Source organism: Mesoplodon bidens, assembly GCF_964165515.1.
Source record: "Mesoplodon bidens genome assembly, chromosome: 10".
Lineage (NCBI taxonomy): Eukaryota > Metazoa > Chordata > Mammalia > Artiodactyla > Ziphiidae > Mesoplodon > Mesoplodon bidens.
Genome location: NC_138172.1, coordinates 27,606,066 through 27,624,832, shown reverse-complemented (window position 1 = coordinate 27,624,832; position 18,767 = coordinate 27,606,066). Strand labels below are relative to the sequence as shown.

General features: G+C 41.3%; 1 protein-coding gene across 11 annotated transcripts in view; it reads right to left on the bottom strand.

Moving 5' to 3' along the window:
• Nucleotides 1-469: 469 nt before the first annotated feature.
• CADPS (calcium dependent secretion activator) overlaps nucleotides 470-18,767 on the bottom strand; it is a 478,170-nt gene continuing 459,872 nt past the window's right edge. For all 11 annotated transcript variants that reach the window (XM_081245095.1, XM_081245093.1, XM_081245090.1 and 8 more), the window contains 2 exons: nucleotides 4,411-4,515; nucleotides 470-1,176 (listed from right to left, as the gene is read on the bottom strand). In XM_081245095.1, the coding sequence (XP_081101221.1) occupies nucleotides 997-1,176; nucleotides 4,411-4,515 (285 nt within the window). In that variant the 3' untranslated portion in view covers nucleotides 470-996. The remainder of the gene's footprint in view (nucleotides 1,177-4,410; nucleotides 4,516-18,767) is intronic.

The window sequence follows — 18,767 nt, the reverse complement described above, 5'->3', positions numbered from 1 at the left end:
CACTTTCATAACTGTAGGCTTTATATAAGGCAAAAGCAAGATGGATCTACTACTTGACACAGAAAGAAAGAGCTCTGCAGAGGACCCCAGGGTCATGCAGCTACCGATCAAAATGCAATGTACATGACAGATATAAAAAACAGTGTGGAACAAAATAATTTAAATTATGGTTACAATCTACTGAAGGAAATATCCATGTCTTATTATAAACACATTTATAGTCTAGGGTCATAATTTAAATATTCAGGTCTTTTTTTATTTTTTACATACACGGTTATTGAAACATAAAAGCAAAACATAACATCTAATAGGATGAACTTTGATAGAAGACAGTCGCTCTGAACTGTGCTGGATGTTATGATAGGATCGCCCTTGCCGTGGCAATTAGGAGGATCAATCCATTGGTATGTAGCCATCCTTTTTTTGGGTAACTATCTGGATAAATGAAAGGGTTAACAAGGACACCAAGGGTTCATTTTTCAGCTTTAGGGGAACAGAAAGAACTGAAAGTTGGTTATTGGAGACTTGCCTTCTGTTTTTCAAAAAACAAAGCAGATCTATGTGTCTTAGTTAAATTCATTTATTGTACTCCTTTAAGTAACTGGCATCCACATACGGGAAACAAAGAAAGTAACTGGCGTACTCGCCCTCACATCCATTTACCGTCGATGCGCGCACAGCACACTGATGAAGCATCACTGAACTCTGCTGATAACAGGGGTACACCTAGCAACTGAGCTATGTATTCTCCATAAATGGTATTTAAAGAATGGTGCTCCAAATTGCTTGTAAACAGATAGACATGGATTCAGGAAATCGTAGAGTCGAAGGTCGTTTGCTAATCTTGGTACCACATAGCTAAAATGGCAGTTGTATCATCAGTACACATCTCATGGCATGGTAGTTGACAGAAAATTCCATAATGGGGTTAACTAACAGACTAAGGACATGCATTGATTACAAGACTCTGGCTAGTGGACTCGAGGCCCAAGCGTTCTAATCATCCTCTTCGTCTTCCTCATCGCTGTCCTTCATGCTGATCCCCTGCAGACCCCCGCCCTCGCTCACGGACGCTGTGGCCTCCTCCACAGTGAGACGGTTCCGGATGGTTTCGTAGGTCTTGCTGTTTAAGGTTGAGTCCAGGACTCCTTGCAGTCGGAAATCTCTATAGGTTTTCTAAGGAGGGAAAAGATGCAGTGATGAGGGAGATCTCATCTCCATGAAGGGACGGACAGGGCACAAGGCAAGCATGGGGTTGAGAACACTGACCTCAGCTAAGTGTCACACTTCATGCACTGGCACATGAAAAGCCACCATGCTCAGATTTCACTTGTACTGAAAACTGAGATTTGTTGAATGACAGAAAATGAGAAATGGTGACAGGATAAACTGTATTAGATGAGACAAAGCAAAGAACATAAGCTTGTGTTTATTCAGTTCTGTAAAGGGAAATGTTCCATAATTGTTTTGGTTCTTTTTTTTTTTGGTCTGGTTCTTTCTCTTAGGCTTGTATCATATCATATGATAGACAGTGTGAGGGGCTATAACACATAAATGATGGATCAAATGACTATGGTATTTTACGATTTCTGCTGCAGTCTGGTCCTTAGTATTTGTGAGGCTTGTAACTGCGTATCCCTCTGTCTCATTCACAAGACAGACATATGCATGTTGGTATATGAAACCGATCATGGGCAGCAACAATTACGGGGAAGATGGAGCCTTAATGCCTCATCAATATGTTGCGGGCATGTGACATTTCTCGTCTCCTTAGGAAAGAAGTGTATCTATTCTGTTCACAACTTCAGGGTCTCAGGGAAGAAATTTGGCTCTTTTTCAAGAACAATGGTTTGGTATTGCTGAACCACAAGTTCTTTCTTTGTTCCTTCAGGCGATTTCTCTTGGATTTCCTTAGGTATCCCAGGGACTGTTTTTCTAGGAATCCCTTCGCGTTAATTGAACATGACCAGAAGCATCTGGCTGTTGTCTACTTCACAAAACATTTTTTTGAAAAAGATCTCTCTCTAACTACAACTCCCCTCATCACACTGCATATCATTTCAGCTACTGATTCTGCTGTTTGTTTCTCCTCTTGATATGGGAAACTTGCTAAGGGGTCAAAAGAAGGAACGGTAACATACTTCAACACCACTTGCGTTATGATTTCTGGGTTTTGGAGTCCATCTGATGCAGTCCTAGTGTCAATCACCATGTCAACCACTCCTGAAGGTCTCATGTGGTAATGACTGCAGAGTGAACTAGTGAATGCTGTTCAGCTCAGTGAAGTCCAGTAATAAAAGATTATGGATAGGATGACCACATGTTCCCTTTGCCAGTTTATATCTATGGTCCCAGTATGATTATTTGTAGCAGCTTCTTTCTTTCTTCAAAGTCATCTGGTTTCAACACTAAATTCAAAGGTCATCCTAGCTATGGCTCAAGCTGCAAGGCTAGGTAGCTAGCGGAACTGTGTCTGTACCTGGAGGGGGAAGGGTAGGAGGCTGAGTAAAATGCTAGGTCTGGTGGAGACCAGATATCCAGATGATTTACTTGATTTTTCTGTACTTTTCAAGCACTTAGAATTGATTGCCAGAAGATGATAAGAAAAAGGAAGAACTCACTTGAATATTCTCCTCTCTAGTCAAATTCCAGAGCAGTGAGTTTCCCAGCCAGACTCTGAATGTCTAAGGTCAGGGACCACATAGAGTCATTTTTTAAAAATACTCCCATCTTGTAGTATACAAGTAGGGACTCGACTAATATTTGTCCAAGGTTGGATGAAAAAATGCTTGCTGGATAATGAATGAATGGATGAATAAACCAAGTGATGCAGAGGCAGGAAAGAAAGCCAATTATCATTGGAAGTTTGCCTCGGAGAAGGAGGCCCCTGGGTAACGTACTTAGGGAAGAGGTGGTGAATTCTGCTTCATCCCTCTGTGCTGTGGCTCTAGTTAAGCCGGGCCCACTTTTGGCAATAGTGAAGGAGTTCCTTCGGCAGGGACGTTTCTGTGTCCCTTGCCTGTGGTTCACGTTTGTGTTGTTTTTGGCAGAGGTTAAGAAGAAACCTCCTCTCTGACTTATATTTTTTTCTTAATAAAATATTGCTAATTCTAACAGTCTCAACAAAAATCTGAAAATCAGTAATGGGAAGATATTCTAACACGTTAAAATTCATGTCTTCTTTTCATGTCTACCCAGGAAGGGTCAAACAGAAAAAATTCCCCTTAAGAGTATTTATAGCCAGAAAATGGAATGCAAGGGGTCAGGCAATGGTTAGTGAGGTTGCCTTAAGGAACTGAAATTTAAATATATGAAAATTAGGCTGGGTGCACAGTCCAAGTGCATAGATTTCTTTTTTAAGAGCTGCAGTACACTGCTGTCTGCAACCTTCCCTGGGAGGACTCTTTGTGAGATCAAATGCATATGATAATAATTCTCCTTAATTACACTCAACGGAACAGTAATTGGTTTTAAGTCAGCACTGGGGTAGTGGAGCACCTTCAATGAAATGGCGCTAATCCGAAAGAGACTAAGAAATGGGGCGGGGCGGGGGGGGGAATAGCGGGGGCGGGGCGGGGGGGACTCGGCAAACTGTTAAGAAATGGAAATTCATCTCTGCTTTATCATTAAAATATTTTTAAAGAGACTTTGTGCTCTGAATGAGATTTTTGCATACGAATGTTTTAAAACCCCCTATGATGAAACATCAAATGGAAACTGAAATGATCAAAAATGTATTTACCCCCTTCTGTGATCTTATTATTTCATGTAAACCACTGAGATTTCACGCTGAAATAATTATCATTAGTCCAAGGCACACACACAAGAACAGGGGGAAAAAAAGCTACATTCAGGGTATGTTACCTCACCTTCAGGATCCTTTACATTTCACTGTATACACGCATTGTAAGAGAAACTACTTCAATTAACTACAAGAACAATATTGATTTGCATCCAGATAATGATCACAGGACATATTTAGAAAGAGCCGGAGGTAAATATTTCTATTAAATTAATTGTGGCAAAATTTTATTTAATTAAACCATAAATGAAATTGGTAATGGATGCGATTAGCATAGTGGTACCCAAAAGCCAGCTTTTGAAAGTTTAATGCAAAGGGCATGATGGCCCTTGCAGTATATTTGCATGGCAAATACATAAAGTATTTATCCAGTCTGGATAAAATATCAAATTCCTTTTTATTAAATTTCCCTTTGATGTCTGAGTAATAAATTAACCAGGCATCCCAAAGTGATTTCACCGGTTTTTCTTGCCTGAGATACTGTTTTAGGAATCACCTTGTTTTATACACAAACTAATATTTTTTGTGTTAAGGAAATCCTGCAGCTTGCCAATGAAATGTATTTCAGTGAGCTGTTTGCAAAGGAGAATCATTATGTTTTCTTTTACCTTTACCATCCTAATTAGTGTTTTCAACTGATAAATGTGAAGCTGTAAGTCCATCCGGTCCGTCAGCCAGGTACAGATCACGTTCATGGAGCTGCTGTACCATTGCTGAAAAAAAAGACAAAAGTTCTCCAGCCAACACATCACGGAGCATTTAAAGAACAGAGACGAAACAGGCCACGTGTGAGCACCCTGCTCTGTTCCAAGAGGAAAACAAAATGGTTAAAGAGAATTTCAGAGCACAGAGATCATGAACAGTAACTGACGCAAAAATCACGAGGTACCAGATCAGCCGAAAAGAGATCGGTTTGGACTTTGAATCGAAAACAGAACTCTTCCACTATACACACCTCATATACAATCAATTCATAAAGACCACCGTTTGCTCTTCTGATTCTCCTTTTTGTTGGTTCATTTTACTCAGTTGAGATTTAAGTCACTGTTTGTGTCCTAACACCATTGTCTCGGGTGTCCAAGACGATGGGGGCTTCTCCACTGAACCAATCGATGCCCCTTGCTACTTACCTTTTGAAAAAATCCAGACCCTGTCTGCTTAGGACAATTCTAGGAATCAGGCTGAGAGCCTTAGGAATTCAGGGCAAAGTTTACCTTCATTTACCCTAAAGGGGCATTCGGATAAAGACAATGAAGGCGGGTTTCTCTTTAAGGGCCAAATTATACTCTGGGCAGCTTATGTGGCCTTACATTGGCTGTGCAATCTGTTTTAATCTTAACACCAAAAAATTATGGAAGATGAGAGAAAAAAAAACATCTACAAATGAGCTCATTTCAAGCTGTTGAAATCATACTTCCCCTTAAGGGGGTTAAATTTTGCTTCTTGTCTGTGAAAAATGCTTGAAGCTGTGTCACTTTAGACTGCCACCCCTGTGGTGCACGGAGTCTCTGGTGCGGTATAATTTTGCAGTACTGCTCATATATTCATAAATCTCACTCGGAGACATATGAACAGTGTTATGAAGTGTCAGTACAAAAAAAATCTAATCTTTTAAACTTCACCAGGTTTCATTACGCATTGCCGCTTATACCAAACAATTTACAAATAAAATGAAAAGGTGTGGATGGACCTATATATTTATTTATAGGGCATGTATATGAACTGTGTGCAGAAAAAATGTTAAAAAAAAGTGGTTAGAGAATTGAAACGCTGCATACTCTCCTGTTAACCAACACGCACACGCGCACACGCACACGCACACCAGTGGAGATTTGAAAAGCATAAATAAAAACATGTTTCTGATGGTAACTCCACCCTTTCTCACCTAAAGATCATCCAAAATCAGTTTATGCCTAACACTCACAGTTTTTCCGAAGCCTTGTTTCTGACTTAATTTCTTTAAAAAAAAATTAATTTGGGTTTTTACTTGCAAGGTAGAACTGCCAAGTTTCACCTTGCAAGAAACGACACAGTCTCAGCCATGGCGTTCAGAAGCCCTCTTTGCAATCTTTCGTTTCTAGGCTCTTTCCTCATCAGAGCCAATTGTGGCTCTCCTTGGAGCCCAGCCGCAAACAGAGACCACACTACCCCAATCAAGGCAGCACCGCAGCCTCACAGCCAACTTCTGCTCTTTTAAAGATCACGGAGGCGAAACTGTCAGTTTCAGGAACCTTCTGTCCCTCCCCAAGGGAGCAGGCGGGGTGGGGGGGTAGGGATTTATTTCTTGAGATCTGCAGTTCACTCCACGTAGGCAGGGGATTTGCCCTGGTCCAGCTGCTTCAGGCATGGACAGGTTTTCCCCTCTAGGAGCAAGAACATTTCACTGAAACTTTTTTTGGCGGGGGGGTTGTGATTATTTGGAGGTGTTTTTGGCACCTCCTGCCTTGGGATTCTGGAGCTCTTGATGTCATTGCATCTGGGTTTGTTAAGGGGCTAGGGACAGGAATATGACTAGGTCATGGGTGTTTCTATAGCCCTACTTTACTCTCAGCTGGGGGACCTCTTGTGTTTACCCCAGGCCTCAAATTCCACATTTACTGACTTATTCTGACATGAAATCTGGGGGCTCAAATAATCTATTTTGAGTGCCATGAGCAACGCCCCCTACCCCAGACTCCCACCTCCTGGGGTTGGAAAATGACCTTCAAAGGAAACTGGGTGACCTCCTGGCCAAACTTACAAGACCAGGACCCCATGATGAGTGCATCTCAGGGACACAAAAGAGGAATGTGGCACTCTGGCTTCTAGGCAGAGGTGGCATTTTGCTTTGGCTGTGACAACGGGCAAACCAGCGCTGGCTTCTATCACTGCCAGCAAGCCTTGTGCAACATGCCTTTTTCTCTTTGCTGAGAGATATGCCACCTTTCAGGGGAAAAAAATAACGAACTCCCCCCAGCCCTCATTTTATATAAGTAATTCCCATTCTTGTAAATGGCTTTTGGCTATTAAAAAATTAAAAGGGAAAGGTAGACTGCTATCAATACTCTTTCTCTGCTGCTGAAAGGGTAGGGCGGTAGGAAATGCATGCAGTGATGGATGGATCAGCGCATCACGCTCACAGATTCCCACCCCAGGAGAACAAGAAAGCCCTGGAACATCCATGCTTTTTCTCCTGGATCTCACATCTAGCAAAAGAAGTGTAAAAAATGTATGATGCCCCATTGGCTACACATTTCAAGAGGCAAAAGGGAGTAAGTCACGCCTTTCCAAACCTTATGCTCAGTAGATGAAATTGGAGGCACTCTTGGATGAAGCACAGCGCTAACTTGGTTATCCAGAAAGGCGCTTAAAGGCACTTGGATGTTGGAGAAAGCAGGAGTCACTGCCTTCTAGAACTTTAAAACATTAGAGGTGAAGGGGATCTTCCACAGAGCTCCTCCTTTGTAGAGGAGGAAACAAAGGCCCAGAGAGGTGAAGTGACTTGCCCAAGGTCACACAGCTAGTGAGTCCAGAAGTGGCAGTTTTCCAGGATTAGGCACTGGAGTGAAAAAGCTGATCACCTAATGACTCCTCCCTAGGAGGGTGTAATAGTGCGCTGGACATGAGAGCTGATCTTGTGTATCTCTTCCCAACTCTACATTCAGGGGTATCACATTGATATCTAGAAATAGGCCTTAGTGGGCGTTTTTACCCTATGGAAATTGGCAAATGCCACAAACCAGGGCATTCTCCCTTCCAGAAAGCCAGTTGTTATAACATTCAGTTCACAGTGCTTATTAATCAGGTTTGCTTTATTTGAGATCGATGCTAATACAGCAGATTTGTTATGATTCTTCAAAAGAGGAAATTCATAAAACATTTTAAGTTCTCCCCACTTTGTTTTGTCTCTGGTTCAGATATGCCTTTTCCAGAGATAGCCTGATACCTGGACACTAAAATTTTGGTAAAATGCACTCTAAACCCTTAGAAATAAAAATTGTGAGCTGATGACATAAACTAAGTATTTAAGTATACTCATGACTCCTTTGCTGCCTGCCCTTAATTCAGGTATATTAAATGGAAACTTTCTACATAAGGTTACTTTAATCCTAAAAAAGCCCTAGAGAAATAAAATCCCCAGTGCCCTGGGTACCTCTGAAGTATGTTCTCTGGGGATAATTCTGTGAAGGTGTTAGAGTTGGAAGCCAAAAGGACGCCCATCATAGCTATGGCCTGCAGGAACTTCTCGGGTTGTTAAAATCACCTGAAACTAACATGACATTGTAATCAACTATACCTCAATAAAAAAAATTTTTTTAATTGAATGCAAAAAAAGAGAACCTGGAAGGTTGATCTAAAACTGTGCCATTTAATTCTTTTCCTTCCCTCCCTCCCCTCCCTTCCTCCCTCCCTTTCTTCCATCATAGTTGTTAAGAGCACAGGCTTTATCTGTCTTTTGCCTAGGTTTGTGATCTTGGGCAAGTTACATATATTCTCAGAGACTCATTTTCTCAATCAGAAAATGGGAATTAATCAGCCTTTCATAGGCGTTGTGATGCTAAATGAATTAATGCTAATAAAGCTCACATCACAGTACTTGGCACATAATAAGGCCTCAATATATGTTAGCTACTACCATGACAACGACCACCACCAGAATCATCACAATTGTCACATCACCGTCACCACTAACATCTTCATCATTATCACCATTAACATCATCTCTTTCCTCTTTTTCTCTCTCTTTCTCAACCCAAGAAATACCACAAAACAAGGAAGAAAGCAGAGCAAGTGACCAGAGAAAGGCATGCAATGGTGGAAGAAATTATTCCTATTGGAATATCTCTAGAATCATATGCATAAGTCTTACAGGACACATGACTAGCTCAAAGTAATTCCACTGTAAAGTTGTTTGTGTTAGATCATCACCCAAACCTATAAAACCATCCTGGGTGCATTATACACATTTAAAACTATATTGACCTAGATTTATATACTGGATTCAAAGGATTCAGACAAATAATGAGTGATTTTTCAAACCATGTGTGGATAAATTACAGCTTCAGCTTGGGCTGGCTACTTATTAGCTGGATAAACTCAAGCAAGCTACTTAACTTTCTGACCCCTAGTCTTCTCTTGGGGTTAACCCTTACTTCATAGGATTACTGTGAGTGTTAAAAGAGATAATTATGTAAAGTGCCTAGCACAGTGGCTGTCACATAGTAAGCACTCAATAAAATTTAGCCACTGTTGTTATTATTACTCTCAAAAACATAACAGGTATCCTTTTAATATACCGTACAGAAGAATTTTCTTGATCCATTTCTAGTAGAAATTAACTTGCTGATAATCGGGCCACACATTCTGCCCTGCAACTACACTGAGTTCATGCAGAAGAATCGTTATACACAACATGTCTCTCTGTCATGTAGGGGCTCACTACAGCTAGGACTGGGGTGAGGCGGGTGAGGCAGGATCTTGCAAGTGCAGGATCGGATGCTGCCTTTAATGCACATTTTAGTGTTTCGTTCATCATGGATTTTTTGCATTCATTTTGATTTTTTTAACATATTAAAATATGTATTTGATTACTATATTTTCTGGCTCCTCCTTAAATTTTGCAACTGAGAAGTGAATCATTCACCTCTCCCTAGTCCCCAGGCTTGGGTTCACTGTTTCCCCTGGGAATTTTATCCTTGGGAAGTGCTGCAGGATTATGAGACAGGATGAATACTTCACACCTCACGGGACAATATAGGGTTCCCAGAAAATGGATTTTCACTTGGATTTGGATAATCCCTCATCAGCAGGATAGAGTGTTACTCCAGTGATTGCTGCTGCCTTTATGCCTCTGTCATCACAGCCACCTAGATGAATCTAAATTCCCTACTCCCACCCCTACCTTGATGTTAATTCAACGTCCTAAAGGGACCTTACTGTTAATGATTCATTTGTTTTTGGAGCCAGCCACATCGCATACCTGAGTGGCAATGAAAACAAGGGACAGAGGCTGAAAAGGAGACAGAACTACTCAATGTGTTTCCATACTCATTAATTACAAGGGTAACATACCCGTGTAACTTACACAACCCCCCCATCAGACAATACCATTCCATAGGACTTTATAGAGTCTCAGTTTTTAACAAAGTCCTATTTTGTACAGGATTCCTAATACACACATACACATACATACACATTCACAAAATTAATAAAAACAGTTACCTACTCATTGAACACCGAGTCCTTACAATGTACAAGCACTGTGAAGAGCATTCCACAAGCATTGTATAATTTCATCATCGAGTTGAACTCTTAAGAGTATCTATAAGGGGAGGGACGGACTGGGAGTCTGGGGTTGGTAGATGCAAACTATTACACATAGAATGGATGGACAACAAGGTCCCACTGTATAGCACAGGGAACTATATTCAATGTCCAGGGATAAACCATAATCGAAAAGAATATAAAAAAGAATGTGTGTGTGTGTGTGTGTGTGTGTGTATAAAACTGAGTCACTGCTGTACAGCACAAATTAACACAACATTGTAAATCAACTACACTTCAATAAAAAATAAAAATTAAATTAAAAAACAAAACAAACAAACAAACAATAGAGTTTCAATATTATTAACAGCCCTGTTTTATAGATGAGAAAAAGGGGCATAGGTAAGTTAAATAAGTAGCCTGTGGTCACACAACTAGTAAGCAGTGGGACAGGCTTCAAGTTGGTTATTTACCACTACATCTGTAAGAGTTGTCACATTCAGCTCAATAATTTTAAAAAGCAATGGTTTGTTTATATAGAAACAGCTCTAGTTTCCAGGTGCCTTTTCAGCAAAGTCATTCAGCTCTCAAAGGACAAGTGTGTGGGTAGGATAATGCTCTAGGATCTGTCTCCCTCAGAGCCCAAGCTTGGCCTGGTGTTGAAAAGATTCTACTTTTTTATGAGCTTAGAAAGTCACTAGGCAGAGGGAGGGGAGTCAGGGGGTTTCCCATGGAAAACCACTCAACAGCCTTAAAGAACTAATGGTTGAGAGACAATCATTGCTGACTCTTAAGGGAAATGATTAGAAAGTTGGATGGGGATGAGAGGTGCCATTTCTTAGGTAGCATCAACGTATTTGTTTTATTAAACAGAAAATATATTTATTATATAATATGCATATTCTGTTTTACTTAGAAATACTTTAAAACTTAGAAAAGTTGTAAAAATAAAGTAGTATAAATGACACCCATATACCCTTTACCCAGATTCACCTATTGTTAACATTTTACCCCATTTATTTATTGTTTGAAAAAAATATATATATATTCCAACTATATATATATATAGAGAGAGAGTTTTTAAAATTAAAACAATTTTTTTATTGGAGTATAGTTGATTTACAATGTTGTGTTAGCATAAACGTATTTTTAATTTCCCTCCATAGCCCTACCTAATCCCTTCTTACTTTCTCTTAGGTTGGTAACTCAGCAATTGCTACTAAAAGAAAATTCTCACTGTGGGTAGTGTGAGTTTTCAATGAGAAATACAACTAGAAATATTGCCTTTGTCACAACGAATTGAACTTTCCTAACAGAGTTTTGGAGATACAAAAGTTATGACATTGATAAAAATTTCATTCCTGAAAAATTATCCATTATAAGTTTTAACATTTTCTGTGAACAGGGAGAGTAAAATAGAACCTTGGGGAAATTCAGTTTCATGTGTAATTAAAGATGTCACCAGAAGTGCTAGAAGAGAAATTTTAGGCAGAGTCACAAATCCAATGAAAATAGTTTAGTGCAAAACTCAGTTCTTCCTGTGTTGCTTTTTTCTTTAAAGAAACATTTTATTGAAGTCTAACATGAGTACTGCAGTGTGTCACTTTTAGCAAAACACACGCACATACACACACACCTTCTGAACAAGACATGCTGCCCCATGCCTACGATGGAAGGTAATATTTAGTCCAATATAGTAAAAATGAGCTTTTAGAAAATTTGGTATTTGACCTAAGGACCAATAACTGCACCATGCATAAACACACATCTTCACACACTTTCTTTGATTAAAAACTGTGACTCAGGGACTTACGTGGTGGCGCAATGGTTGGGAGTCCACCTGCAAATGCAGGGGACATGGGTTCGAGCCCTGGTCCGGGAGGATCCCACATGCCATGGAGCAACTAAGCCCATGCACCATGACTACTGAGCCTGCGCTCTAGAGCCTGTGAGCCACAACTACTGAAGCCTGCGCGCCTAGAGCCCATGCTCTGCAACAAGGGAAGCCACCGCAATGAGAAGCCCATGCACCACAACGAAGAGTAGCCCCCGCTCCCCTCAACTAGAGAAAGCCCATGGGCAGCAATGAAGACCCAAAAATAAATAAATAAATTTATAAAAAACAAAAAACTGTGACTCAGTCCAATACATCCTAAGCATGAATGATAGCTGAAATTCACAAGGACCTGAGTATAATGGTTGGCTTATTTCCAAATATATATTTCCTTTGAAACTGGCATGTTCATGCTATATATGCCAGGGAGGCAAAGCTCTCAATGCCTGGGAAGTTCATGGCTAAAGTCTAAATAGTTGAGTCTTTATTATCATCTGTAGTCTTGCTTCACAGATGAGGAAACTGAGGCTCAGAGAAGTAAAGTGCTCTAGCAGCTAGCAAGAGATGGAACCTGGACTCAAGAGGCTGAGAGGCAGTATAGCCTAGTGGCTAGGAGAATAGGCTTGAATCAGGCCTGTCCTGTGTTTGAATCTTGATAACTCCCTTAACCTCCCTGTGCCTCAGTTTTCTCATCTGCTAAATGGGGATGATAATAAAAACCATTTATGGTTGTTGTGGGGGTTAAATGAGTTAATATGTGTGGTGTGCTTACAATAGCGCCGGGCACATACTAAGTGTTACCTGTTACTATCTTAGCCCCGCTATCCTAGCCTGCTTCACGAATAAGAAAGAGTATCTCCCTAAGTGCGAGCTCTTCAGGGTTGTGCAAAGCTTTCTAAGCAGCTTTCATTCTTCAAAAAAGATCTGAGCAAAAAGGTAATTTGTAACCTCTTGGTAACCAACCTGCATTTCTGGACTGAAGAAACACAGTGAAACCTGGAAGATTTTTATCTCCTCTTTGGAAAGTACCCTTTCTCCAACTCAACACAGCCACACAGCAGAGAAATTGCCTCAGCACCTTGCCTGACTGTCTAATGAAGAAAGGACATTTTATTTGTTGTCAAGGAAGCAAAGAGGAAGATAATACTTTGACCACACCCATGTGACTAAGTTCTTCATTTTGCTTTTTGTGACAAAAGTGGGTTATTATTAGTTAGGGGGAAAAAACCCTACAACCTAGGTAAATGGCTGTATTGAAACACTGTAATGAAATCTTTTACATTTGAAACTTTCAATGCATATTTCTTCCTTACAATTTGGGTAATTTAAGAGCATGTGAAAAACTTCACCAAGGGTTTCTCCACACTTCTACCAAAGTCCCCACAGCTTCGTTAGCCTGAGCTGCAATTCCATAGCTTCACAGATCTCTTTAGGGCTAAGGATCACCAGGGATCTGGTTGTATTTGGTGTTCTAATCCAGATTCAGAGAGGGCTTGACAAAGAAACCTTGGCATGTTCAAGACATTTGTGCCAAGTGGGCACGAACAAAAGACTGCACACAAGTTTCGGGGTTTGTCAGAGCTCCCCAAGGGAGCTGATATGCCCTTCTAAGGGGGCATATCATCTGAGTACTTTAAAAAATGGATACGCAGTTGAAAGATGCAATCTTCTGCCTTACTTGAGTGTTACTGTAATTCAGGATATGATCCATCAAAACAATTGCTCCTAGAAATGGGTATTTCCAGTCACAGCTTCAGGACGCCCAGCTAAAAGCACAAAGACACTGAAGATAACCGACACCAAAATCAGAGGGTATAGATCATCAGAATGACCTTCCAGGCTATCTCAAGTGTCCTTTTTAGTGGAGACTAGGTTTGTTTTTTTAAAAAACATTAATTCTCTGGCTGCCTAAAAACCATTTCATTGAAATCTTTATGAAGCTGTCTTAGTGCCGTGGCTTTTCAAGGTTCTAAACTCTGGATAGCATCCTCCTGAAAGTCTGATGCAATCAACACTGAGGGGGAAGTCAGAGGCTCCTTGCTGAAACCGTGGTTCCAGAGACTGTGGTAATCTACAACCTGGTGTGAAAAGCACCCACTACTCTTTGCCTTTAGCTTCTTCTCATAAGGAAGAGATAGTGCAAACGAAATAATTTTTTTAACAACTTTGATTTAAATTGCTACTGCTTAAAATGTTTGCTTCTTCTATAGGAATGTGTAGAATTTCACATTTGGGAGCTATTTTATTTTATTTTTATTTTTTTAGCAATTTTATTTTTAACCTCCTTAGAAAGAGCCTAAATGATACCTTAATATTCTTTTACTAAAATAAGCAGTTATGTCTTCAAGACCAAATTTCAACTCTCTAAACCTGGAGAAATATGAAATACGGAGAAATATCCAGCAACAAGTGTCTTTAGCAATGATATTTCAAATGGATGATCAAAACGATGACTGTGTACTTGGACTCCTGATTTAATGCATTGCAGCCTTCTAACCAAGTCACTACTATCACTTTTAGTTGCCTGGGAGAAAATACAAGGGAAGTAAGAGTCCTGAAGGATCCTTTCTGAAAGTAAATCAAGCAGGAGAGTTTAATACAAAGCTTAGCTTATACAGGCTATACAGGGGTCTCTCTCTCTGGAAGGCACATTCTCTGTTCTTGTTTGTTTGTTTGTTTTTAATGGTTTGATGAAGTTGTTGACAATCTCAGTAAGCTTTCCAAGCTACCCAAAGCCAGACCAGAAACAAGTTTGTCGCTTCTGAATCAATCAGACTGTATGAAATCCAAGAAGTAACAAATCCCCTTGTATCCTGCCCAATGTCTCAATATGGTGGGTGGTCACCTGCAAGGAGATGTGATAATATCCAAAAGGCTTGCTTTCCTAATACTCCTAAGATATTGCTGGAAAGTTTACCATCTCTGAATGAGAAAACTAAGTCAAAGATCAACGGATAGATATTTTCCTAAAGACGGGAAGGCAAAGGATGGGAAAACAGAGGCACAAAAGTGAATTTTCAACTGCAAATGCAATCTCAACTTACACTCAGATACCGTTCTTCCACCATTTCCACAACCTGAGTACGTGCTATTATAAAAAGATGGAGATCCAGCAATTCCACTTGTGAGTACAGAGGCAAAGAAACTGAAAGCAGGATGTTGAAGAGATATCTGCACACCCATATTCAGAGCAGCGATATTTGCAATAGCTAAAAGGCAGAAGCAACCCAAGTGTCTATTGACAGACGAATGGATAAACAAAAGGTGGTATCTATATACAATGGAACATTATTCAGCCTTAAAAAGGAAGGAAATCCTGTCACATGCTATCACATGGAGGAACCTTGAGGATATTATGCTAAGTAAAATAAGCCACTGAAAAAGACAAATATTATATGATTCCACTTACATAAGGTGTCTAGAATAGTCAAATTCATAGAACAAAGAATGGTGGTTGCCAGGGGGTGGGGTGGAGGAAATGGGGAGTTATCATTTAATGGCTATAGAGTTTCCGTTTTGCAAGACTTAAAGAGTTCTAGAAAGTGGTTGCACTTTAAGTGAACGCACTTAACACCACTGAACTGCACCCTTTGAAATGGTTAACCTGATCGATTTTACGTTATGCTTGTTTTACCACAATCAAAACAAAAAGAAGGGAAATGCAAAATTGCTCCCTTACTGAAAAGGAAACTTTGCTAAAGAAAGCACGGCTAGGTAGCAAGGTACATATTCTAATCTGGAACACCCAGCCGCGTTTCACAAAAAGCCAAAAAATTACGTGCATGAGGAACAGGGGCATTTCATTTAATCCCAGGGCTGAGACAATTTCTCAAGGCCGACTTCTGCGACTGCAGAACAAAGAACGTATCTGGTAGCATTTGCTCAGTCACTTATTGGGTTTATTTAAAACATGCCACGGGGCCAACATTTCTAAATCTGTGAAAGAGAATTAAATGAAGCCCAGAGATGAGAACTGAGAATCCTCATGGAGGATTGGGTCCAAACAACAAGAAAGGATGCATTTTTCACACTGCGTGATGCGTCACCTCATATGTTTTCACGGAGACTCCCCCATCCCCTTCACTCCCCCATCCCACTCCCCCCGCTGATGCTCCACGCACAGATTTGATCAAGCAGCACTCAGCCCCGAGACCCCGTTCCCTCTGCCCAAAAGGGCAGCGGCCCCCCCAAGCAGAATCACTCCCCCACCCTACCCCGCAACAGACTTATTAAGGTTTGGAATGTGTGTTCAGGAAGCCCCTATTTTAGGAAACAATTAAGTAGAATTAGGCTAATAAAGTGAGGCAGGCAAAGCTTTTGCCCTTTGCTGAGAAATAACTCCTACATGGAACAGTTACACTAATAAAAATCATGTATTTCTTAAATGCCTCAAAATGATCTTTGCACCCAGCTCGGCAATTAACACTGCCCCACTGAGGAGCATTTATTCCCCAGGCTAAGGAGGATTAATCTCCGTGTTTGCTCGACCAATGTCTTCCTTTGGTGAAAATACAGTATGAGGCTTTGGGCTGGAAACAGAAATTTCTGCAAGCGGGAATTTCACAGGAGGCTTAATTCCCTTCTCATCTTAGAGGGTGGCAAGGTAGACAAGGAAGGGCTGGGTGCCCCCTACCAGGCCCGCATGGAGGCCCAGGCCAAAGACCTTCTTGGGCCTATCCTTGACCCCGAGGAAGGATGGGAAGACCTTACTTCGGGTAGCCTGGGCTTCATCTACTGAGGGGATGAAGCGGTCACTTCCCCCAAATCCCCAATCCCACTCTCCCTCACAGTAGCCATTAACGGGCCTTCTTCTGGGCCAGGAGCTATAGATTTCCCACCTCCAAGCCTGGGCAGGAAGTGACCGCTGGGCAAAAGGGGGACACAGACCCTCCTGTTGGACGCTTTGTCTCCTTGACAACACCCCAGCTGGTGGCCCGAGGAACAGACTTAATTTCTTTTCTTTCTCTGCCCACCCTCCCTTCCCCATACTTCTTTCCCTCTTTCTCTAGATGCAAACGTACGACATCCAACATAAAGTTGCCGAAATAGCAATCTTGTCTCTGAATATATAAATCGCAAAAATTGATATGAATAAATCTGCAAGTAGCACACTGATTGTGGCACATTTCATCAAAAAACGGCGCTCGGTTGCTCGGTGGCTGGGGAGGGAGGTGGTGTCATTACACATACAGAAAAACATCTGCAAACTCCCAGCTTCTTTACTTAGAACTGAATGGAGGCATGACCTCCTGTTCCTTGCCATGAACCCTGAGTTCACACTCATATTTTACATGTTACAGGAAGCCACAGCTCGCCCCAGGGGTGCTGCAAACAGACACGCAGAAGCCAGATGTAGTCCCCCCACCCCCAGCTCCTTAATGCACCTGAAGAAGCCGGCAACTCGACATTCAAAAGCTGACATGCTCATAGCTTAAGGTCACTTCAGATTTTGTAAAGCGGAGGACAAAACCAGGAATGCTTCTAGGGCTGGGCTGTCAGCGGGGAGGCGGAGGGATTACAAGAAACCTGTGACTCTGCCTCTTTCTGCCTTTGCTGGTAGTTTTTTTGTGTGTGAACAAGTGCCATACAACAGATTGAGCCTCCTATAAAGGCCTGAGACTGTGCAAGGGCCCCCCGCTGGGCCTCAGCTGTGCTCGCAATTAGCAGTAGGCACGGAGTGATTATTGTTGGGGTAGCGGATGGCAATGTGAAGTGACAAGTTTTATGGGGGAAGTTGGGAGTGGGGATGCTCGGCAAGTTTCTCTTTCTTTCTTTCTTTTTTTTTCTTGTTCTGCAAAAACCCGTCCTTGGGCGGCTGCAACCTCCCGTTGCAGTGAAAGGTACTTTTTCCCCCCCTCGTCATTCAAAAGAGCCTGAACAAAATTGGTGAAAGAATATTTTTTCTCGGTGCTTCAGAATGCAGGTTTTCTAGGTCAGAGCTTCCTGGCTGCCCTATTTAATGTCAGAAATACCCATTTGCTTCAAATTAGCAGAGATCTGGGAGTTGGGGGCAGGAGATTAAGCATACAAAATTACTCAGCAGGTGACGGTGGGGTGGATTTGAGGGTTGAGAAGTCTTTAAAACTGACTACAAGACATTATATACTTCTGACAAAAGAACATAGTAATCCTACCTGCTTGCTTTAACCACTGTTGTTTGCCTATTATTATGTGCTTTAATGCTCATGAGAGCAAAACTAGTGCTGATACTACTCAATTACCATAGTAACTCACACCAGTGACCTCTTATCTCAAGGCTCCCAGCCCAGCTGAACCAGTCCAAGGAGTTTGTGTCTTTTTATTTATTTAAACGGTGACATATACTTGGACTGGAAAGCTCCAGAGGGAGGCTACTCCTCTCTTGGTCCAAGATCAGAACTTGTTTTGAAATTTTGAGTAAGGCCTTTTCACCTTTTGAATCCAAGGTGGTTCTGAAGTTTATGGAATTGGAGGCTGTGGGACGACCTCAAAAACATCATGAAGACACAGAACGATGCCCAATAACAAGAAAAGAACATGTGTGCATCAAAGACCAGCAGCCTCCCAGACGCACAGAAAGTCATGTTCCCCACTTGGGCCTCCAGCTCTCCTCTCCAAAGTTTGGGAGGTGGAAAATGGGAGCCTCTTACTGGGGAACGTTGGCTATTTTATCCTATCAGTGGGGCTAAATGCCGACAGGACAAAACAACTACCCAGAGGGATTTAATCTCAAGTTTTTAAAAGGAAATAAAAGTGATACTAGCATAACATTTTCCAGCTTTTCATTTTTTCTCCCCCTGGCCTGTGGATGTCTTTGTGATGCATATATGCATAGAGTATACTCTTTCTGAATAACTGGTGATTCAGAGTCATAGGGTTACATTAACATATTAAACGCTCTGACAAGTG